The sequence below is a fragment of the Magnolia sinica genome, chromosome 9, assembly GCF_029962835.1.
Source record: "Magnolia sinica isolate HGM2019 chromosome 9, MsV1, whole genome shotgun sequence".
In the NCBI taxonomy this organism is placed as follows: domain Eukaryota; kingdom Viridiplantae; phylum Streptophyta; class Magnoliopsida; order Magnoliales; family Magnoliaceae; genus Magnolia; species Magnolia sinica.
In genome coordinates, this window is record NC_080581.1 from 84120873 (window position 1) to 84146059 (window position 25187).

Here is a 25187-nt window from a genome sequence, read left to right on the forward strand (position 1 = left end):
ACACCCCCACACGCACATAATGGCTGCATTTGACTGGCTTTCACGTCATCTGACTTTCACGATAAGGTATACCAAAAAAGAGCCTTGATACATAGTTGTTATGAAATAAGCTTACTCTACAGCGTTATATATTAAGCAGCTTCACACCGCTTGTAAGTGGGACTTTGCTTTTTAGAAAAGTAGGAGCACATCAGTCGTAACTTTGTAAATTAGGAAAGGTATAAATCTCATTCGGACAAACCACACGAAAAACAACAGGCCTCGTCTATGGTATAAACTATTATACAGTACAAACAGCAAAAGAAAAAAAAAAAAAAAAAAACTGGCGAAGAGGCAGTCCATCTGTGTTAATACATGCCGCTGATTCAGTTGCAACAGCCCTTAATTTTCAGCCACAAATGACCTCCTGACCTACATATGCCTCAGCCATCATCCAGACCAGCTGGGTCCTCTTCCCGAAGAGGGACCATCCTTTATACAACTATAAAAATGCTTTTCAAAAAAAAAAAAAAAACAGAGAGAACAAAATTATCAACCGAAGGTGCTCTCAGAGTCATGAAAAGTCCGTGTAACTCCTTTTTTTAGTATCTATGTATCTTATGAGTGGAATGTGCTGAATGGAATTGACTAATTCATTAAACCCATCCTTTGTTAGCCCCCTCAGAAAAGCAAATGGAAAATCCACCAAATAGAGCATTTTGAGGTTAGTGAGATTTTCAAGCCCCAAAGCAACCTCTCCTAACTCTTCACAACGTCTAATCCTTAGCTTTTCAAGGCAATACATTGCTCCATTCTCTATTCTCACCTTCTTCAATTCCTTCAAATCAAGAAGGCTTAAATCCTTGAATCTTGGATATCCTCCTGCCTCGCAACATAACTCTTCTCCGTCGTAGGCTCGCTCGAGAAAGAGTTCCACCAAATTCGGCAGTGATTGAAGGCCTTTGAGAGGGTCATCTCTCAATCTAGACCACCTCAAACAAACAGAGACTAGATTATCAAGTGAGGCAATCCATTGAGGTAACTTGAGCAAACGCCCTCTCAAGCACAACCTTTGAAGAGTAGGTGGAGGATATGATAGAGACTGCAAGTCAAGAAGCTCCTCTGCATCCATCGATCTCGCCGAAAAGGCTTGAAGGTGGTTCATTTTCTCGACGGAACTGCACAAATCATTCCCATCATCTGTTCTTAATTTGATAACGCCCAACTTCCTCAGTTCGATGAGATTCCCCAACACTCTAACCACGCTGTTCTCCGCCTCTATGTATGCCAACTTCTGTGGTGATCTCATACTCCCCATTCCAGTAGGAACCTTAATTCCATCCACAACATTAAATGGCAAGTAGACCCCCTTTCTAGCATACCGATAAATCAGAAGGTGGCAAAGGTTTTGGAGTTTGAGATTCTCAATTGGCAATTCACATACAAAGGTGCCCTTAGGATTCAATGTTTCTAAGTTTTTTAGCTTCCCCAATTGATGTAGAGTGGGTCGCGGACAGTTCCATGGCCAAGATGGATCAGAAAAGGCCCGGTCGACGACAGAAGTGATCCAGACCATCGAACCTTAAATCGGGCGTATCTTGCAATCCGGAATGAGTTATCTGACGTAAAATATATGATTTTGGGGTAGAACGAGCTACTGAAGCTAACCAACCCCGCTACGCCGGGTTACGCAGCCCGGAATTGCGAAAAACCCCTGGATCGACGGTCGTTTCCCTGTTTTAATTTCATTTTTACTATAAATAGTAAGTTTTGGTTTGATTATAACTCTTCATCCGTCGGGCTTTAGGAGTTGCGCCCAACGTGAAAAGAGCTTAGAATAATTAGGAGAACGGTTTGGTGAAGCCAAATAGGACACTTACTATTTTTGGCCGAAAACCTTGCGCACTAGTAGACATCACGACCGTCTATAAATAGTAAGTTTACTATTTATAGTAAGTCGCGGATTCTAGGAGTTTGAGTTATAGTTTGATTCTAATTTCTTTCCTATTTCTTGGTACCCCTATTTAAAGGGTTATGAGCTCGTTTTTATTCATCAATTAATCAATTTTGAATTTCTTAGAATTTATTTCTATTTTTTGCTTTCTTTCCTCGTGGATTCGAGAAGTCTCTGTGAGGAGTCCAGAGAAGCTCTGTAGATTCGGAGTAGTTATCCTTATCACGTTCATCCCTGCGTCAATTGGTATCAAAGCGAGGATTCTCCTCGGGCTGATGACAAACAATGAATGTATGAATCAAAATTTTGTGTACGGTGATCCAAGGATTCGTTATCTTTCGGAAAGATGGAAGCTTTCCACCGGGAGAGTCAGTTGACCATGCAAGGGCTGCAGGCAACTCTCGACCATCTTGCAGATGTGCTACCCCCATCCCGAGCCTTAAGCGGTGCTCCACCACCTTTGGTTGCTCCCCCACCCATGGTGGCTCTACCACCCATGCTTGCTGTACGACGCAACCCCAATTTTCATAGAGCACTACCAGTGGCAAATCACAGGGCTACACCAGATGATTCAAGTTCTAGTGACGAGGACCTTAATGAGGGTTTTGCTCGACGACCAATCCATGGAGGTGATCATCTAGATCGTGCTGAAAGAGACTATCGAGGTAAGGCTGAACTTCCTAGTTTTAACGATTTATTACGTATAGAAGATTTTCTCGATTGGCTAGCCGACGTAGAGAGATATTTTGATTACATAGACGTGACAGATCATAAAAGGGTAAAATTGGTAGCGTTTAAATTAAAATCTATTGCTTCTGCATGGTGGGAGTAATTATAACTCTCACAAGCCCGCCAGAACAAGGCGCCCATCTCATCATGGCCACGGATGAGAGCACATCAGTCGTAACTTTGTAAATTAGGAAAGGTATAAATCTCATTCGGACAAACTACACGAAAAACAACAGGCCTCGTCTATGGTATAAACTATTATACAGTACAAACAGCAAAAGAAAAAAAAAAAAAAAAAACTGGCGAAGAGGCAGTCCATCTGTGTTAATACATGCCGCTGATTCAGTTGCAACAGCCCTTAATTTTCAGCCACAAATGACCTCCTGACCTACATATGCCTCAGCCACCATCCAGACCAGCTGGGTCCTCTTCCCGAAGAGGGACCATCCTTTATACAACTATAAAAATGCTTTTCAAAAAAAAAAAAAAAACAGAGAGAACAAAATTATCAACCGAAGGTGCTCTCAGAGTCATGAAAAGTCCGTATAACTCCTTTTTTTAGTATCTATGTATCTTATGAGTGGAATGTGCTGAATGGAATTGACTAATTCATTAAACCCATCCTTTGTTAGCCCCCTCAGAAAAGCAAATGGAAAATCCACCAAATAGAGCATTTTGAGGTTAGTGAGATTTTCAAGCCCCAAAGCAACCTCTCCTAACTCTTCACAACGTCTAATCCTTAGCTTTTCAAGGCAATACATTGCTCCATTCTCTATTCTCACCTTCTTCAATTCCTTCAAATCAAGAAGGCTTAAATCCTTGAATCTTGGATATCCTCCTGCCTCGCAACATAACTCTTCTCCGTCGTAGGCTCGCTCGAGAAAGAGTTCCACCAAATTCGGCAGTGATTGAAGGCCTTTGAGAGGGTCATCTCTCAATCTAGACCACCTCAAACAAACAGAGACTAGATTATCAAGTGAGGCAATCCATTGAGGTAACTTGAGCAAACGCCCTCTCAAGCACAACCTTTGAAGAGTAGGTGGAGGATATGATAGAGACTGCAAGTCAAGAAGCTCCTCTGCATCCATCGATCTCGCGGAAAAGGCTTGAAGGTGGTTCATTTTCTCGACGGAACTGCACAAATCATTCCCATCATCTGTTCTTAATTTGATAACGCCCAACTTCCTCAGTTCGATGAGATTCCCCAACACTCTAACCACGCTGTTCTCCGCCTCTATGTATGCCAACTTCTGTGGTGATCTCATACTCCCCATTCCAGTAGGAACCTTAATTCCATCCACAACATTAAATGGCAAGTAGACCCCCTTTCTAGCATACCGATAAATCAGAAGGTGGCAAAGGTTTTGGAGCTTGAGATTCTCAATTGGCAATTCACATACAAAGGTGCCCTTAGGATTCAATGTTTCTAAGTTTTTTAGCTTCCCCAATTGATGTAGAGCGGGTCGCGGACAGTTCCATGGCCAAGATGGATCAGAAAAGGCCCGGTCGACGACAGAAGTGATCCAGACCATCAAACCTTAAATCGGGCATATCTTGCAATCCGGAATGAGTTATCTGACGTAAAATATATGATTTTGGGGTAGAACGAGCTACTGAAGCCAACCAACCCAGCTATACTGGGTTATGCAGCCCGAAATTGTGAAAAAACCCCTGGATTGACGGTCGTTTTCCTATTTTAATTTCGTTTTTACTATAAATAGTAAGTTTTAGTTTGATTATAACTCTTCATCCGTCGGGCTTTAGGAGTTGCGCCCAACGTGAAAATAGCTTAGAATAATTAGGAGAACGGTTTGGTGAAGCCAAATAGGACACTTACTATTTTTGGCCGAAAACCTTGCGCACTAGTAGACATCACGACCGTCTATAAATAGTAAGTTTACTATTTATAGTAAGTCGCGGATTCTAGGAGTTTGAGTTATAGTTTGATTCTAATTTCTTTCCTATTTCTTGGTACCCCTATTTAAAGGGTTATGAGCTCGTTTTTATTCATCAATTAATCAATTTTGAATTTGTTAGAATTTATTTCTATTTTCTGCTTTCTTTCCTCGTGGATTCGAGAAGTCTCTGTGAGGAGTCCAGAGAAGCTCTGTAGATTCGGAGTAGTTATCCTTATCACGTTCATCCCTGCGTCAATTGGTATCAAAGCGAGGATTCTCCTCGGGCCGATGACAAACAATGAATGTATGAATCAAAATTTTGTGTACGGTGATCCAAGGATTCGTTATCTTTCGGAAAGAATGGAAGCTTTCCACCGGGAGAGTCAGTTGACCATGCAAGGGCTGCAGGCAACTCTCAACCGTCTTGCGGATGCGCTACTCCCGCCCCGAGCCTTAGGCGGTGCTCCACCACCTTTGGTTGCTCCCCCACCCATGGTGGCTCTACCACCCATGGTTGTTGTACGACGCAACCCCGATTTTCGTAGAGCACTACCAGTGACAAACCGTATGGCTACACCAGATGATTTAAGTTCTAGCGACGAGGATCTTAATGAGGGTTTTGCTCGATGAACAATCCATGGAGGTAATCATCTAGATCGTGCTGAAAGAGACTATCGAGGTAAGGCTGAACTTCCTAGTTTTAACGGTTTATTACGTATAGAAGATTTTCTCGATTGGCTAGCCGAAGTAGAGAGATATTTTGATTACATGGACGTGCCAAATCACAAAAGGGTAAAATTGGTAGCGTTTAAATTAAAATCTGGTGCTTCTGCATGGTGGGAACAATTACAACTCTCACGAGCCCGCCAGAACAAGGCGCCCATCTCATCATGGCCGCGGATGAGACGTCTTCTTCGATATCGATTTCTCCCCAGTGATTATGAGCATATATTATTCCAGCAATATCAAAATTACAGACAAGAAAATCGAATAGTCATAGATTACACTGAAGAATTCCAACGGCTGGCTACACGAAACGATCTGTCAGAATCTGAGTCACAGAAGGTGACACGATTTATAGGTGGGTTGCGATCGACAATTCAGGACTGAGTTCAGATGTACCCAGTCGGGACTGTGGATGAAGCAGTTCAATTTGCGGGTAGGGCAAAAACACAACTTGGAAGAGCTCCGGTTCGTCTATATCCTTCAACTCGACCCCTCATGACGGGTCCTACGCAGGATCCAGTGCTGCCACGAGGAAAAGACCCAGTACCTCAACTTCCTACAACCGCAAACCGTGATACGGGGAGCGGCTCATCCAGACCTCAACGTGTAGCACCCACAACAGCGTGTCCGAGTAGGATTCCAAATCTTTATGCTCGGCCAAGGTTGAACAATTATTACCGTTGTGGCCAACCAGGCCACTTATCAAACACTTGTCCTCAATGTCCCGCAGCACACTTGACTATAAACGAAGGGGGCACTGAAGATGAGACCGTAGAAGAAGACCATCGCTTTGATGAACATGAACAAATCACTGAAGAAATAACAGGTGACGATGAAATGACGGGCGAGGATCGTGGTGAATTTCTAGCTGTGAGGCGATTACTATATGCCCCACGAAAGGAATTACATCCACAACGACACAATATATTTCGTACTTGGTACACCATCAACGGAAAGGTATGTGATGTGATCATAGACAGTGGTAGTAGTGAGAATATCGTCTCAAGAGTGATGGTGGACAAGTTACAGCTACCAACAATGAAACATCCTTCCCCATACTCAATCGGCTGGATAAAAAAGGTGAATGAGACCAAGGTAACTGAACAATGCACTATCTGGTTTTCAATTGGCAAAAATTATAAGGATCAAATACTTTGTAACATGGTCGATATGGAAGCTTGTCATATGTTACTCGGTCGACCCTGGTAGTCGGACCGTGATGCGACCCATGAGGGAAAAGATAATGTTTACGTATTCGTCAAGGATAGTAGAAAAATAATCCTTGCCCCTATGGCACCAGAGAACCACCCTGAAGCCTCTAAAGTAGAGGAGAGTTCCCTTTTGACCATTCGAAATTTTATGGAGGAATCCAAGGAAACCGACGAGGTGTACGCTGTAGTGGTGAAGGGCGAGGAAGAGGAACCCTCAAACATCCCTCCAAGTTTAAGACTGTTGCTAAACGAATTCAAAGAAGTCTGGCCTGAGGATTTACCTGATGGATTGCCCCCCATGAGGGACATTCAACATTACATAGACCTCGTCCCTGGGGCTAGCCTCCCTAACCGCCCTCATTATCGGATGAGTCCGAAGGAGTGTGAGATACTTCAGGGGTAAGTGGAGGAATTGATCTGTAAGGAGCTCTTGAGAGAGAGCATGAGCCCATGTGCCGTACCAGTATTATTAATGCCAAAAAAAGATGGAAGCTGGCGTGTGTGTGTCGACAGTCAGGCAATCAAAAAAATTACCATCAAATATCGGTTTCCAATACCACGGTTGGACGACATGCTCGATATGTTAGATGGGGCTAATGTGTTTTCTAAACTAAATCTAAGGAGTGGGTACCATCAGATTCGTATTCGACCCAGTGATGAGTGGAAAACGACATTCAAGACTAAGGAAGGATTGTATGAGTGGCTGGTCATGCCCTTCGGCCTATCGAACGCACCAAGTACTTTTATGCGTTTGATGAATTAAGTTCTAAATCCGTTCACTGGCCGATTTGTGATAGTATATTTTGATGACATATTGATATATAGCCAGGATGAGGCGGAGCACAGGAAACATCTCAGGCAGGTGCTGCAGGTCCTACAAATTAACAAGTTGTACCTCAACTTGAAAAAGTGTAGTTTTTTAACTGACAGCTTATTGTTTCTAGGATTTATTGTAACGTCCACAGGCATTCGTGTGGATGATGAAAAGGTACGAGCTATTAGGGAATGGCCGATCCTGACAAATATTCATGAGGTGAGGAGTTTTCTTGGGTTGACGACTTTCTATCGTCGATTTGTGCGAGCTTTTAGCACCATAGTCGCGCCTATAACAGATTGCATGAAAAAAGGACCGTTCCAGTGGACCGATAAAGCTGACAAGAGCTTTCATGAGATCAAGCATCGTTTGTCTATAACACCAGTTTTGGTGCTTCCTGATTTTGACGAATTGTTTGAGGTTGAGTGTGACGCTTTGTACGTCAGAATTGGAGGAGTATTATCACAGGAAGGCAGGCCGGTAGCCTTCTACAGCAAGAAGCTCAGTGAAGCCTGAAAGAAGTAGTCGACTTATGAGCTTGAGTTGTACGCAGTTGTTCAGGCACTGCGACATTGGCGGCATTATCTGATTCAAAGAGAGTTTGTTTTGTACACTGACCATCAGGCATTAAAGTTTATTAATAGTCAGACTAACGTGAATCGTGTGCATGCTAGATGGGTTGCATTTTTACAGGAATTCACATTCATTCTGAAGCACAAGTCAGGGCAGCAGAACAAGGTAGCTGATACACTTAGCCGTCGTGCATCACTACTTGTTACGATGAGCAACGAGGTGGTCGACTTCGACTGTCTCAAGGAGTTGTATGCCGAGGATGAGGACTTCAAAGATTCTTGGATGGAGTGCCAAGAAGGTCACCCTAGTGACCTTCATATATAGGACGATTTTTTCTTCAAAGGGAATTGATTGTGCATCCCCCAAAGTTCTCTGAGGGAGCAGATTATTCAGGAGCTACATGGAGGTGGCCTTAGTGGACATTTGGGGCGAGATAAGACGCGAGCTCTTATGGAAGAGCGGTATTACTGGCCGCAATTAGTACGCGATGTGAGAAAAGTTGTACAACGTTGCCATGTTTGTCAGACCTCTAAGGGGCAATTTCAGAATACGGGCCTTTACACCTCGTTACCTGTGCCTAACGGTCTTTGGGAGGATTTATCAATGGACTTCGTACTTAGTCTCCCACGAACACAACACGGCATGGATTCGGTGTTCGTGGTGGTAGATCGTTTCTCCAAGATGACGAACTTTATCCCATGCAAGAAGACCCTCGATACAACACACGTGGCGAATTTATTTTTCAGGGAGGTCGTACGGCTACACGGGGTCCCGAAGACCATTACTTCCGATTGTGACATGAAGTTCATTAGCCACTTTTGGCGGACTTTATGGAATCGATTCGATACACGACTTCAATTCAGTAGTGCTTACCATCCACAGACTGATGGGTAGACCGAAGTTGTGAATCGCACGTTAGGAAACCTCCTTCACTGTATTTTAGGAGAAAAATTGAAGCAGTGGGATTTGGCCTTTTCTCAAACAGAGTTTGCATTCAACAACATGGTGAACCGCTCGACAGGAAGATCACCGTTCCAAATTATTTACGGACGAGTGCCTCGCCACACACTTGACTTGGTCCCTCTGCCCAAGCACCCAGGCACGAGCATTGCAGCAGAACATATGGCAGACAAGATCATGGACATCTATGCAGAAGTGTAGACCAAGCTACATACCTCGAACGAGAAGTACAAGGAACAAGCGGACAAGCATCGGCAACAAAAAGTGTTCGAGGTGGGCGACCGCGTTATAGTCCATCTGCGCAAAGAGAGATTTCCGACCAGGACGTACAACAAGTTGAAAAATAAGAAGATTGGACTACTACCAATCATCCGAAAGATCAATGACAACGCTTATGTTGTTGATCTTCCAAATGACATGGCAATCTCACAGACTTTCAATGTCGCGGACCTGACCAAGTATCAAGAACCAAAGCATGACGAGAACTTGAGGACAAGTTCTTTTGAAGTGGAGGAGACTGATGTAGAGCGGGTCGCGGACAGTTACATGGCCAAGATGGACTAGAAAAGGCTCGGTCGACGACAGAAGTGATCCAGACCATCGAACCTTAAATCGGGCGTATCTTGCAATCCGGAATGAGTTATCCGACGTAAAATATATGATTTTGGGGTAGAACGAGCTACTGAAGCCAACCAACCCCACTACGCCAGGTTGCGCAGCCCGAAATTGTGAAAAACCCCTGGATCGACGGTCGTTTCCCTGTTTTAATTTCGTTTTTACTATAAATAGTAAGTTTTAGTTTGATTATAACTCTTCATCTGTCGGGCTTTAGGAGTTGCGCCCAACGTGAAAAGAGCTTATAATAATTAAGAGAGCGGTTTGGTGAAGCCAAATAGGACACTTACTATTTTTGGCCGAAAACCTTGCTCACTAGTAGACATCACGACCGTCTATAAATAGTAAGTTTACTATTTATAGTAAGTCGCAGATTCTAGGAGTTTGAGTTGTAGTTTGATTCTAATTTCTTTCTCATTGCTTGGTACCCCTATTTAAAGGGTTGTGAACTCGTTTTTATTCATCAATTAATCAATTTCGAATTTCTCAGAATTTATTTCTATTTTTTGCTTTCTTTCCTCGTGGATTCGAGAAGTCTCTATGAGGAGTCCAGAGAAGCTCCGTGGATTTGGAGTAGTTATCCTCATCACGTTCATCCCTGTGTCACCAATGAGTTAGGAAGCTTCTTTGTCTTTGTATTCTCCAAGCTCAAATATCTTAAGCAGAACAGACTAGTCAAAGCATCAGGAAAGCTATCCATGGAAACATTTTCAAGATCCACCACCTTAAACAACTTTAAGCGGGAAAAACATGTGATTGCAGAAGCAATAGATAGTCCATCCACCCCAAAATGAACAAAGAGCGAAGATGGCAGAAACTATCTAATTTTGGAAATTTCTCACCGTTGTTGTAAATAGACAGACGCCGGATTCTATTACAAAAGTATCTTGTTCTGCTCAACAGAAGATGCAAAGAAATGCTCTTCCCTGGATTTGAAATAATGATCTCCCGCACGAGATCATGGATGCGACAAGTGATCAATTTCCCATATGATTTCCTTTCTGCTACTTGAACGAGATTTCTAGCGATGAGTGCATTGAGGTAACCTTCAGCAACCTCTTCCATTGACCTGCCTTCATTTCTTTCTATAAAACCTTCAGCTATCCATAGTCGAATTAGTTTCATACGCTTAATGGCATAGTCTTCAGGGAAAATGCTCAAATACAAGAAGCATGATTTCAGGTAGTAAGGCAAGTCATTGAAAACGGGGACCAAGGCTTCTAAGATTGTCTTCGCTTTCAAACTCCGATCCAAGGCTTCGGTGAATCATCTCCCACTCAACATACGTCTTGTCCTTGATGGACAGAAGACTACCCAATGTGACAATCGCAAGTGGTAATCCTCGGCATTTATCTACAAAGCTTTGAAAAAGCCTCTTCAATCCAGGAGGGCAACAATTCTCGTAGTTCGAATGGAATGCCTTCTTGCAAAACGGAGACCAAGCCTCTCTTGGAGGCAGAGGTTGAAGATTGTAGATGTGATCGGAGAGTCCAACGCAAGAAGATGATGCGACATCATCTTTGCGTGTGGTGATCATTACCCTACTATTATAATTGCTAGCAGGCAATGCATTTCTTATGAAATTCCATACATGTGTGCTCCATACATCATCAAGAACAAGTACATACCTTTTGTTCTGCAAGTAGCTCCTTAGAACTTGGATGAGCTCGACCTGTTTCATCGCGTCTAATCCTTAGGGAGATGGATCTTTCTTCTCCTCGAAGAATTATTTTATAATGCTTCGAAGCAGTTCCTCAGCTTTGAACGATTGGGAGACAATGATCCAAGCATATGCTTCAAAACATTTCTTCACCTGTTGGTTATCATAGACTTTCTTTACTAGAGTAGTCTTGCCAAGGCCACCCATCACAACCACTGAAATCGTTGAGAGTCTCGAATCTCCATTGACTAGCCATCCAATCAATTTGCTCCTTGGAAGGTTGATGCCCACAAGATCAGCTTCCTCAATGAAAAGAGCATCGAGTCGAGGATCATACCATTGATCAGTCATGTTGTTGGAGCTTGAAATTTGCTCCTTGTTATTGAGAGTATAAGCATCTTTTCTCTCCGTAATCTTACGGATTCTGGTTTTGATATCTCGTAGCAACGATGCAATCTGATGGCGTGCCTTCAACTGCTTGACGGGTCTATGAAGAAAATCAACGAATCCATGGGAGCCATTCTGCTCTTGTGCTAGGCCAAGCATGAATTCGTCAACAACATCCTCCACGTCGTGAGTGACTTCTCTTACTTGTTTCACCCATGTCTTGAGGCCTTGATCAGCATCTTGTCTTGCATCGGCATCCCGTAAGAAGGATCTGATGCTAACTCATCTCTAACTTCGCAGACTTCTCCATCAACCACCTTCAAGGGCGGCGCTTCCTCCACCAGCAAAGCCCCTAAGTATTGTATTAAGAAGCTCAAAGCACTCTCCGCCATCTCTCTCTCTCTCTTTCTCTCTCTCTCTCTCTCGTGACATTAGTAGATGGAAATGGCGACCATTGAAGCCAACAACCCGGATGGTTTTCAGGCGACCTAGTTAAAATTTGGACTTGGTTAGCCATGTGATGAACCTGATACAAGTCCTATCTCTTAGACCCATTAGGAAATTGAGTTAGATTTGAGTCTCATCTTTTAGAACTGTACTTGGGTAAAAATCAGGCCTATTGGGATTTGGGTTGAGTAAATGTGATGAACCTAATACACTGGTCCCATCTTTTAGACCCATTAGGAAAGATTTGGGTCCGGCCTTTTAGAACTGGACCCAGTTAAAAATCGGGCCTGGTCGGCTTTAGGTTGAGTCCATGTGATGAACCTGATACAAGTCCCATCTTTTAGACCCATTACGAAATCAGGTTGGATTTGGGTCTCACATTTTGGACCTGTACTTGGTTAAAAATCAGCCTATAATCAGGTTTGGGTTAAGTCCATGTAATGAACCTGCAAAAGTGGGGTAGAATCTAATTGTCTGGATGGGGGTCCAGCTAGTTTTAGTAGCATATATACTTACGAGTATTTAACATATATTAGTGATTATAGAAATAAAATAAGGTTTTCTAAGCAGATATGTAAGAAAGCCGGTTTACAAACACCTGTGAGCAATGTGAATCCGCTTATCTGTCCTAATCCCAACCCGAAATGTAGATCCAAAAACCCTTGAGCCTAACTGAATCTGGGTCTTCAAGAACTAGACCCAAGTCCAATTGGATCTAGGTCTGGGTCTTCAAAACAAAAACCCAAACTCAATCGTCTGGGTCTTAAAATATGAAACATGAAACTCGGGCCAAAAGGACCCAAACCCAGCAAGACCTTAACACAGGTAGCCTGAAATATGGGTACTTTAAGATCCAACCTGAACCCAACCCATGACAGCCCTAACCCCTAAGAAGCTTCTTAGGAGCTTGGCTTTATCTTTCTTAATTCTTAATTTCGTTCTTTTTTTATTTTAAATTTTCTTCCACATTATTTATTGATTTTTTTTATTTTTATTTTTTAACTCTTAGGCTCAGTGGAGATTAGCACCCATTTGTTTTTAAAATAAAGAAAATTCTAAAACCCCATATTTTACTGAAAAAGATATAGTGCTCTCAAAGCACTACAAATTGTCTTTTTAATTAAATTTTTATGGAGCACCTTGCAAGTAGAAAGCATTGATTGTTCTGTACACAAGCGCCCAGAGTCATGTATCTTATCTTCAAGTGGGCCCTAACACATTTACTGCCATCCTTTGGTATTGTACCTGTGGCTCCCCTTACTAGTGGTATGGCTTGATTTTTCTAAGATTGTATATAATGTTGTGGCGGTGGAGACGCGGTCTCTTGGTGCGAGTCTCTCTCTCTCTCGTTGTTTCCTTCTCTCTCCACTTCCTGTATGATTAATTGTATGGATGAAGCATATTTCTTCTAATTATCTCTCTAGGTGATCTCTTATGTGGTGGTCTATATAATAAGGGTCATAGTAAGAGAGCAGCATTTCATAAATTTCATCTCCTGTAATATTTCTTGTATAGGTGAGAGAAGTAAGTTTTATATTTTTGTTTCTCTTTATTTCTAATGAAGAATAAAGCTATATTATTGTCCTGTGGAGTAGGTATATCGTCAAACCATGTAAATTTTGATAGTTATTGTCTCTTGTTTTGATTTAATCCTTTTGGCTTTTGTTTGGCTTTTGTTTGGCTTTTTTTTGTGGAGTAAGTATATCATCGCACGTTGAAGGGCCTTGGCCTTGCAACCAGTTAGTTCGCTTACTGACCAATCATGTTCGTTAACCATGTCTGCTCACACCTGTATAGAACCTGGAACACCCTTCAACCACTAAAGCCTATTGATAACCATTTGAAACCGATCCACTGACTCGAGAGCCAGGCATGGTGGAATGGGACACTGTGTCTGAGCTGTCGGCTTACGCTGGGGTGACGAGCCTCCCTGTGTGACCGTGAGTAATCCCTCTTTTTAGCACTCCCCATGTGCTTGAAATCGGGGATGAGGAACCCGATGGGATCAAGGATCGCTGGGTCCTGGCCTCGCACGTTGAGGGGCTTTAGCTTCGCAACCAATTGAGGGCAATGATACGTGGGGTGTACCAGTTTTCCCAATCTACTAGATAAACAAAATTAACTAAATACTTAGCTAACATTATTCACGCATCGAATTAGGTAGAATTTAGTGACTCGGCAATTGAGGTCGCAATGAGGGAATGTTGGTCATGCGCGATCGTTAGACGAAGTCGCTTGAGGGAGTGTTATTGCGAGGTCATGCATCATATCATAATACATGAATATGCATTAACAAGACTATTTAGGGATTTGTGAATGTATGCCTTTTATTAAATTTATCATATAATTGCTGCTAGTTGTAACTTGAGGCTAATAGTAACCACTGAATTAGCTACTGTAATGCCCTGAAAATCGGGGGTCGGGTATATACTCGACTCCCGAGTTCTCGGGGTCACTTATAACCAATTTTCATTGATATGCGATTAATTCAGTCTAAATGCGCATTCTGAAATTTTCTAGAACATGAGTACAAGCACACAAGTCCACTGAAATGAAAGGGGGTCAAATATATATACATATACATGTCCAAAAGAATAAAGGGGGTCGCACATGGTGTCAACCAACAAAATCACAAAAGAATAATATGTCCAAAAGAATAGAGCTAAGCCCACTGCTCAGCGATTCGTCGGCCCATCTACTGATCCGACGAGATCCCGCTCATCAGCTGGAAATAGGAGAACTCGTCCTCCTCATCGAGACTCACACCGCCAAACTCCTCGTGCTCCTCGTCACCTGCGACTAAGAAAGAGTCTGGTTGGTGTTTTAAAACACCGTCCCAAAGTGGGAGTGAGTGATCAACTCAGTGGGGGCTATTAACCTCAAGTTATAACAGGCATCAATTTTAATAGGAACTTAATGAAAAGCAGTCAATCATAACACCTAGCTAATCTTGTTAATGTGCATGCATGATAGATGATATGATGCGTGCCCTCTCCACAACGCTCCCTCGAGCGACTTCAGCTAACGATTGCGTATGACAACACTCCCTCAGAGCGCCTCGACTGCCGAGTCGCCACTCTAGCTAGTGCGATGCAATGCGATGATATTAGCCAAGTTCTTAGTTAAGTCCGTTCATCCAGCAGGTTGGGGAATCTGAAACACCCCATGTATCAATGCCCATAGCTGGTTGCGAGGCCAAGACCCCCCAACGTGTGAGGTCTAGACCCCGCGGTCCTTGATCCCGTCGGGTTCCTCATCTCTGACTTCAAGCACATGAGAAGTGTCAAGAGAAAGTGATCGCTCGCAGTCACTATGGGGACACGCGGTACCCCAACGTAGGCCGGCAGCTCGGACATAGTGTCCCATTCTACCATGCCCGGCTTACGAGGCTGTGGACCAATGGTAATCGGTTATTGGTGGGCCACTTACGGTTGTAGGGTGTTCCAGGTTCCATACATGTATGAGCAAGCAGGGTTAACAAACAAGGTTGGTCAGGCAGTAGGCTAGACCACACGCGTCAGGCGAGCGTGAGACGAGTGACATCGGGCACAAGGGACCCATGTAGTCGAACTACAGCCACCCGAACACACCCGCCCAAACCCACGGGTCTAGTCATAGCATAGTCCTACCGATGGGACTACCATATCTCATCCTGTTCCTGACTAACCCGATAGTGTGTTGGTGATCCCTAACATACCACTATCAAAGTTACCACCTAGCATATCAACATCATGTTCTCAAGCATCTCAAGCATATGAATCAAATGTTTTTAACAAGCAAGCTATCGCTATCGTGAAACATGTGCATGTGAGTTGTGTGGGTCTATGAGGAAGTTAAGCACTTCTTCCATATTATGAAATCGTATGCACAAGAGAAATGACATCATACATACTATGAGGCATAATACATAGAGAAATCAAGCAAGGCATAATCATGTAATCATGCATACACAAATCATGTGAGAGGCAAGAATGACATTAAGAGAGAGACAAACACGCAAATTCATACAATTTCATCAAACATACGCTTCTTAGGGTTTTCTCTAGAATTTCAAATATTGCATCCAAATAATCAAAATCATTAAGCTCGTACTAAAATTATTGCTAGGCCACCTAAGAACAATAGTCCACACCTATAGGTCGTTGGAGACTTGGAGAGCGACCTAGGAATGAGGGCTTCGGGTCGAACGGTTGGAATTCCTAAAACAAGTTTTTGCATGTGAGAAATACATGCAAATCCTTTCTCAATATATGGACTTCAAGGAAAAGAGGGTGAAGGATCTTACCTAGATGTCCCACGGACGATTGTTGAGGTTGTGGTGGTGAGTTCTCCTTGGAGAAGGGATAGAGAGTTGAAAGGGTTGATTCCCTTGGGCCCCACCTTGATTTAGGGTCCACCTTAGCTCTCTTCCACTCTCCCTTTCTCCTCTTTGCTCTCCCTTAACTCCCTTGGCAATGGAAGTTGTAGTGGGAGTTATGAGATGAGGGTTAGGGATTTATTTCCTAGACTTGAGCCCTTTGACCTTTAGTTTCCTCAAATTTCTAAAATAGTCTACTAAGACTCACTATTGGTGTTGGAGTGGCCCTAACACTCCTTTGGCCACTAAATTTGGTGGGTAGGTTTCTTATGGCCCGATTAGGGCCCATATAAAATTTGGGGACAAATGGATGAACGAATATAAAGTCTGAGTAAGTGATCCCGACCTTTAAATGGCCCTGTGGGGTCCATTTTGGTGAATGAAGTGGTTTTGGTGGCCCTTTGGCTATGAAACTTATAGGGTAGATACTCCATGGCCCGATGAAGGGCCATGCAAAATTTAGAGATGATCGGATATGGGGTTTGGTCGTACGGGTCCAATTTGTGATCAATAGTCACCGTTCCTCGATCGGGTCCCAAAGTTCGTGGATGGGTGTAGGAAAATTTATTAAACCTCCACCGAAAATGTGGAAGAGATCTGACGGCTGGATAGCTTGGTATCTCAGTTTCATTTGTGAGCGATAGATTCCGATCCTGGCATTGGTGGGGTGCATTTAGTTAGTACTAGATCCCACTTCTGGGTGTCCACTAGGTTCATGGTCCTCGATGGTCCACAAACCCAATGAGCTCTATGGTTCCCTAGATTTTTAGATTTTTCTGGCCTTCCCGCATCACGGTATAGCCCGCACGGGCTGTTGCTAAGTGTAAACGGCCATCCGGCTTAGCAGCCCACACTTGGTCTTGCCATGACCCGTCTGGTCCACTCAATTTGGTTAATCCTTGATAAATTTTTTGTGTGGTACCCTACCACAAGTGGTTTAAATGAAGGGTCCTGTGGTAATTCCTACGTGGATGCCCCAAGACACTATGCTAGTCAGACGGGATGTTACAATCTAACCCCCTTATAAATAAATTTTGTCCTCAAAATTTGTACCTGTTCGTATTGCTGAAGCAGGGTTGGGTAATGCTTGCGAACTTCTGCTTCCATCTCCCAAGTGGCCTCTTCTTTATCGTGATGGGTCTATAGTACCTTGACCAATGAGATGACCTTGTTGCGTAGGACCTGCTCCTTCCTATCAAGTATTTGAGTGGGTCAGAGAATGTAAGTGGTGTTTTCCTTGAGTTCCACATGCTCTCACTTAATGATATGCGAAGGATCGGGGATGTACTTCTTCAATATTGATACATGGAAGACGTTATGCACTCCGGCGAGGGGCGTAGGTAGGGCCAAGCGATAGGCAACCATACCAACTCGGTCCAAAATCTGGAATGACTCGATGAATTGTGACGTGAGCTTTCTCTTCTTTCCGAAGCGTAAAATGCCCTTCATTGGGAAGATCTTGAGAAATACGTGGTCCCCAGCTTTAAATTCCAAGTCCCTCCACCTTGTGTCGGCATAGCTTTTCTGCTTGCTTTGAGCTATCAAGAAGCGACGCTGGATAATTTCAATCTTCTCGGTCGTGATCCGCACCAAATCTGGTCCTAGCAAACTCTTTTCGCTAATTTCCTCCCAACAATGCGGGGCTCGACACGGACGCCCATACAAAGCTTCGTAAGGCGCCATACTAATGCTAGCCTGGAAGCTATTGTTGTAGGCAAACTCGGCATATGGGAGACAATCATCCCAACTCTCCTGAAAATCCAGGACACAAGCCCGCAACATGTCTTCCAAAATCTAGTTCACACGCTTGGTTTGCCCATCTGTCTGCGGGTGGAAAGCAGTGCTAAACTTCAACTTCACTCTCATGGCCTTTTGAATGCGAATCCAGAAGATCGACGTGAATCGTGTGTCCCGGTCCGACACAATTTCCAATAGGACGCCATGGAGTCGCACGATTTCCTTAATATACAGCTTGGCTAAATCATCAGCAGAGGTAGATGTCTTAATTGGCAGGAAATGGACTGATTTGGTTAGTTTGTCCACAATCACCTATATCGAGTCATGCCCCTTCCTTGTCTTGGGCAAACCGAAAATGAAATCCATGGATATGAAGTCCCACTTCCATTCTGCTATAGGCATGGGCTGCAATAGGCCCAGTGGACGGCGGTGTTCAGCCTTGACTTGTTGACAGGTGAGGCATCGGGACACATACTCCGCTATTTTCCTCTTCATGTTGTCCCACCAATAGGTTCGCTTCAGATCCCGGTACATCTTTGTACTACCAGGATGTATCGTTAACTTGTAATTGTGAGCGGCACTTAGAACTTCTTCTCGTAGTCCCTGAAGGTTTAAAACACAAAGGCGGCCTCGGTACCACAATCCCCCATCGGTACCGATCCTCCAATCAGACTTCCCATCCTTCTTTGCTCTTTCCCTCATCTTCTTCAATAACTCATCGCCCTCCTGGACTTCCACGATTTTACTGTCAACCAGTGGCTGGGCCTGAATGTGGGCTATGACCTCGTACGGCTCCTCCACGATTAGTTTCGTGTTGAAGTCCCGAACGAATTCCACCATATCCCACTCTCTCACCATTAGCGAGGCCACAAATTCGATTGTCTTTTTGCTACTCAAAGCATCTGCCACCAGATTGACCTTGCCAGGGTAATATGAGACATTGAACTTGAAGTCCTTCAACGTTTCCATCCAGCGACACTGTCTCATGTTCAGGTCCTTCTGGGTGAAGATGTATTTAAGGCTCTTATGATCAGAAAAGAGCTCAAACTTCTTACCATAAAGATAGTGTCGCCATATCTTTAATGCAAAAACTACCGCCGCAAGCTCGAGGTTATGTGTAGGATAGTTCTCCTCGTGTTTCCTTAACTACCGGGACGCATACGCAATCGCCCTATCCCTTTGCATGAGCACGCAACCCAACCCTACTCAAGAGGCATCCGTATAGATGGTATTCCTGACTCCTTGCTCAGGTAGCACAAGTACCGGTGCCGATGTCAATTTATCTTTCAACTCTTGGAAGGCCGCCTCTGCCTTTTCATTCCAGGCAAATTTGAGGTCCTTCAGAGTTAGCTGGGATAACGGTCGGGCTATCTTCAAGAAGTCTCTAATGAATTTGCAGTAATAGCCTGCAAGACCAAGAAAACTTCGCACTTTCGTAACCGACTTCGGTTGCTTCCAATCTTGTACCGCCGCCACCTTGGCGAGATCCACAGATATCCCTTCCTTGGAAACTACATGTCCCAGAAATTTGACCTCCTCCTTCCAGAAGGCACATTTCCTAAATTGTGCAAACAGTCGATTTTTCTTCAGGGTCTCGAAGACTACCCTTAAATGTTCTTCATGCTCTTCACGGCTCTTTGAATAAATCAATATGTCATCGATGAACACGATGCCAAATCTGTATAAGAATGACTTAAGGATTCAATTCATGAGGTCCATGAAGACCGTTGGGGCATGGTGAGCCCAAATGACATAACCAGGAACTCGTAATGACCAAAACAAGCCCTAAAGGCCATTTTCTGTATATCCTCGTCCCTAACTCGCAGTTGATGGTACCCTGCTTGGAGATCGATTTTTGAGAAATATTGAGCACCCCTCGACTAGTCGAATAAATCATCGATTCTGGGCAATGGTACTTGTTTCGAACCGTCACTTGGTTCAATCTCCTGTAATCCACACGTAGTCGTAAAGAGTTGTCCTTTTTCTTTACAAATAGGACCGGGGCTCCCTATGGCAACACACTGGGTCGGATGAAGCCTGACTCTAGCAAATTGTCGATTTGAGTCTGTAGTTCTTCCATCTCACATGGGGGCATGCGGTAAGTAGGCAAGGAGATGGGCTTGGCACCCGGAACCAGATCGATCGTGACGTCTATCTCACGTCGAGGCAGAAGACCAGGTATGGTCTTAAACACGTCCCAAAAATCTTAGACCACAGGTGTGTCCGTTATCGAGGGTCCATCGTAACCCTCCTCCAATGAAGCATAACACAAAATTTTTTTCTTGGTGGCTGACCTGGAATGGGAACGTGAAGGGAACTTCGTCGCCCTCGTATATTTTCACTGTCCTTGATTTATAATCAATTTTCGCTTTCATCGGTGTCAACCAGTCCATACCCAAAATGACGTCGCAATGGAAAATCTTAGTTATGATCAAATCGATGAGTACCACCTTGCCCCCCAAGTCTATGGGGCAACCACAACACATCCTCGTCGCTTTAGAAATAGTTCCGGCGGCGGCAATGATTCTCATCCTTATGATAGGAGTGAGGTGTAGCCCTAAACGCTTGACGGTTGCATGTGATACAAGGGAAACAGTAGCTCAAGTGTCCACTAGCAGAAATATGAAAGTACCTTGAACGTGGGCCGTCACCTCGAAGGCCGTAGGATTGGGAATAACTGCATCTTGGCCATCGGCCGCTAAGGCATGCACCCGTGCCTGCTGTGGGAAATTCGGTCGTTGCATGGGCCGTTGTGGCGGCCTAACTTAAGGTGGTGGTGGGCGGCGAAACTGCTGGCTAGGCCCCATTGCCCGTAGGGGCATAATCTGCAAGGCCTGCTGTGGGGGCCTAGTGTTGTGTTGCGGTGGCGTGAAGCCAAGATCCCTCATTCTAGTAAAACAGTAGGGTTCACAGTGACCCACCCTCTTACAGTAGCTACATGTTTGGATAGGTCGTGCAGAAGGGGCCGGTGTGGCGGCCAGTCGGGGCGGAGAGTTAGGGTGCAGCCTTTTTCTCGAAAAAGAAGAGGACGGTCCCTCCATCTTGTTTCGTGGCCCTAGCTGTGTACAGTTCCGTACGACCTGCTCCTCATCCTGCTCCGCCCGTATCGACATCTCGAGGAGCTCAGCATATGTTCTGATGCTGGCACAACACATCTTGGAGCGGATGCCGCTCCTCAACCCCACTGAAAATCGCCTCATCTTAATCGCTTCGTTGGCGATCATCTCGGAAGCGTAACGCGACAATTCTGTAAACCGATTCTCATATTGCGCTACAATCATTATCCCTTGTTAGAGGCGGAGGAATTCATTCTCCCTCTCATGCTGATACGTCTGAGGGAGATATTTTTCATTGAAGCGGGCCTCAAACGCCTCTCACGTCCACACGTGGTCCTCGGGGATAGAGCGGAGGACGCTCTCCCACTATAGGTCGGCCTCTTTCTCAAAGAGGTAGGAGAGGAGTTCCACATTCTCTGCTTCTGTACAATGGAGAGGCCTAAGCAATTTGGTGACTCGATTGAGCCAGTACTCCAGTTCCTCGGGGCGGTGGGTGCCTGCGAACGTAGGCGGTTTGTACCACTGGAACCGCTCAAATAGGTTCCTCATGTTGTTGGCTGGTGCAGTTAAGCCGGGTTGCGCCAGTTGTGGCATACCCATGTTTTGGGCCATGGCCCCCATTATAGTGGCCATCATCTGTTGTTGTTGTTGCATATTAGTAAACATCATCTGTTGCTGTTGTTGCATGAGAAACAACATCTAGTCTACTCGATCTATAACCTGTGGCGTAGGAGGTCCGGGTGCCGCGGTTTGTGGTGGCGGAGCACTCGGGGTTGCCTCTTGGGTAGTGCTACCTGTATTCTGGGATCCATTCCCACCTAAGGGGCCTTGTTGATTGTCGGGGAGGAGGTCCCTATCGACTAGGCCGCCGTGAGGAAGGCGGACGTATCGACCCTCCAGTCTCGGAGGCATTTCCTGGACAGAAATTTTTTTGAGTATTAGTCACTAGAACATTATGTACACTAGGCATACCAGACTTATAGCCTGTTATTCATGACTATAACAGCAACACAGGCAAGGCACATTTCTAGCGAAGAGAACTTCATGACGATCCATACATTAGGATTAATTTCAAAATGCCATTAACATGCCCAGTTATATGCTACAACATGGATTACACAGATTACTAGATATGCTAAACGAAGAGGAAAGCAAGCTAGTTAAGTAAAAGTCCTACGCATCCATCAGTACATAAGATTACGCCTAAACAACTTAAAACTGACTACTAATCATCAGTAGAGTCGTGGTGCTACTCGTCTGAGTCGGGCGAAAGCGGGGGTGCTTCTTCCCCTTTGCTGCAGCAGATCAGGGCCTTTATGGCTCGATACATCTTCTTGTTCCATTTCTCCTGTTTCGTTTGGTTCTTTGCTTGGGTTTCCTTAATCTCTGCTACCTCTGCCTTGAGCGCATTGTTCACTCCCCAAGTATAGGGTTGTGATGTAGTAATAAACTCGGTGAGACCGAGGTCGAATCCCAAGGGACTGAAACTTGTACGTAATCTGAAACTCACTAGAACTAGAACTAGATTAAGATGAAATCTAAATCAAATGATTTTGAGGAATAATAGTGAAATACTAATCTAAAACTTAAGAAATTCAGAGGAAGGAAACTAGGGATTCAGAGGATCCACTTGTAGAGATCAGGGAGATCTTATGCCTGCATTAACAACTTAACTGGACTTAGAGTCCTATCTTCATCCAGTTGAAGGGTGTAACCATCAAAATGAACTTCCTTTGATGTAGTTTTCAAGAGATGAAAGGTATATGAATTAGAATGGATTCCATCACCAAACCATGCCCATGAGACAAAGTAAACAACAGAATTAAACTAATTACCAACCAATCAACATGCTATGAAGGTTAGGAGGGGTACCATCATCCAACCATGCCCAGGAGACGATGGTGAACAACAGGGCTTCCTGACGTCATAAACATAAAAAGGCAAGGAACATGCTCAAAGCTATCGTAGACCCATTGTAATTTTAGTTACAACAGACCATTAAAAACTAAAAACATTCCCTTAGTAATCAAACTAATATAAAGTTCGGTTCACAAATTAAAATTAAATCAAAGGCATAAAGTAAAGTCTCCCATTACGCTACAAGCTTCACCTCTTAGCCTTAGCTAAGAGGTTTAGCCACACATAGACATAACGGGGCCTATCCCTTAGAAAAATAAAGCAGAAACAAAAGGGAAAGAAAACACGAACTCTACTACCTTTCTCTCTCTCTATCCACGTTTAAGCTGAGCCCCAGATTGGATGCCCCTCCTTTCTCACTCTTTCTCCTTTTTATAGCTGAGAAGGTCAGCTGGGAGTCGGTGCATGTGCGTAAATCCTCACTCAGCAACGTCTTGCATACCATAGTAACAGAGCTTCTTTCGGATGAAGATCTCGTCCACCTTGGAGTTCGTCTCTACATTCAACAGGTTAGGTCTAAGAAAATTTTGTCCGGGCTTCCTGATGTACTGTGTGGATCGGAGAGATAGCTCGTCATGGTGGCCCACAACCGCCCGCAAAACGCGGACAACTTTCAGTTTCCGTAACCAGAGCTGCAAGAAACGAAAATTTCCGTTTTCGTGGCTGAGGTCGGTGGAGTCCACTTAGCGACTTCACACCTCATCAGAGCTAGCCATTGGCTCTGTGGGATTGATTTAGCACATCATTCCAATTTTGAAGAGGATCTTAACTTTTGGTGGGCCACCGCGTGAATCAACGTCTGGCGAAAGCTCCAACACTAGCGATCTTATCTGTATGCATGATTGCAAGGAAGGTAGGGGTTTTGGTTAGACTTCTTGTCTGGATACAATCGACGGTCCGAATTGGCCATCCGATCACGATCAAGAAGGTCGTATGGCCCACGGCGATTGGACATCCGTTACGCACGTATGTGCATATGGAGTTACGTTGGGATGCTCGGACGGCCCCTGATCATCTCTAGAGAAGAGATCCACTCCGTCCAATAGACTCATGTCGAAAAGCCGTTCGACCATGGGCATTTTTGTATTGAATTCGGTGTGACCCACCGAGTTTTCAGTAAACCATCTGAATTGCGTTTGCATGGTGAAAAATCAATCATGCTACTCTCTTCAAATGCGCTCTCCTAGGTCTGCATTATTTGGGCTGTTGGAGTCTACTGAATGGTCCAGATCGTCCTGAAGACCTCAGATGGTGGCCCACTACAACATCACAGCCATCCGTTTCCTTGAAATAGAGCCTTTAGTTCAGTGCACAGCACGTGCACAATCGACTGTGCACTCCTGCATGCAAAGTGGGTCCCGCATTGATGTATATGTGAAATCTGATCCGTCCATCTATTGTCCCATCTCAGTTAAGGGATTGAGAACAAAAGTGAAGCATATTCAGATGTTAGATGGGCCGTAAATCGATGATTTTTGGGCTGATCTGTCTATTGGGCTACTTCCACCAGGATCCAATGGGTCACATTTTATTTGTACGGTTCATTTATGGTCCTCAGGTCATGTATGAGGCTTCGAGTTGAACAGATGGTGGAAGCCCTGCGATCTTGCATTTTGTACCAATTTCAAGCCACTTGAGCTTCAGTTTCTCGATTTTCTTGAATCTCTGGCGTGCAAATCTGTCGATCTTGATCTCCTGGGGTCCATCCCTTGCCTTGGTGAATTCAGACTGTCAAATCCATGCTTTCGGTATCCTTTTTTCAGTCCAAGTTCCTAAATACACCTTGCATCACAAACACAATTAAATTGAGCCGGTTAAACAGTACCATGTTCGTAAATCCAAGCAATAACTAGGGTCTAATATGCAATATTTGACCCTCAACACAACCCCCAACCAGCATCTTGCTAGTCCCGAGCAAAGTATGCGAAAAATAAGTTGAGAACTTTAAGAGAATTTCTATAAACTTGAGTGATTTTTGAAGAACTATCCAGATCCCAGAATTCTAAGGTTCATGAATGTTGGGCATTACTTTATCCAGGACTCAAGCACATGGTAAACTTCATAATTATGTTTAATGCATTAACCCATTAATTATAACAATTTTAAACATTGAGTTCCATGGGTGTATAGTGTAATCTCGACTTACCATCATTAAAATCCACTTCTC

At 44.1% G+C, this 25187-nt stretch overlaps 3 protein-coding genes across 3 annotated transcripts in view; 1 reads left to right on the forward strand and 2 right to left on the reverse strand.

Annotated features, from left to right (window-relative positions):
• The window catches only part of LOC131255905 (disease resistance protein RPM1-like), a 119558-nt gene that overhangs the window by 53446 nt on the left and 40925 nt on the right, over window positions 1-25187 (forward strand). The window lies entirely within an intron of this gene.
• LOC131255276 (disease resistance protein RPM1-like) lies at window positions 554-3936 on the reverse strand. The gene is made up of 2 exons (XM_058255970.1): window positions 3281-3936; window positions 554-1352 (listed from the first exon to the last, which is right to left on the reverse strand). Exons 1-2 carry the CDS (start codon window positions 3934-3936, stop codon window positions 554-556), a joined length of 1455 nt encoding a protein of 484 aa, XP_058111953.1.
• Window positions 10655-11140, reverse strand: LOC131255277 (disease resistance protein RPM1-like). Its single transcript, XM_058255971.1, has one exon. The coding sequence runs from the start codon at window positions 11138-11140 to the stop codon at window positions 10655-10657; it is 486 nt and encodes a 161-aa protein (XP_058111954.1).

What these genes read in the sequence shown, in the direction of transcription:
- LOC131255277 (XM_058255971.1), bottom strand. Translation starts at nt 11,140, where the DNA reads ATGAAACAGGTCGAGCTCATCCAAGTTCTAAGGAGCTACTTGCAGAAC.
- LOC131255276 (XM_058255970.1), bottom strand. Translation starts at nt 3,936, where the DNA reads ATGGGGAGTATGAGATCACCACAGAAGTTGGCATACATAGAGGCGGAG. An exon ending in AGGGGGCTAACAAAGGATGG is followed by an intron (nt 1,353 to 3,280) that starts GTTTAATGAATT and finishes TCGGTATGCTAG; the next exon opens with AAAGGGGGTCTACTTGCCAT.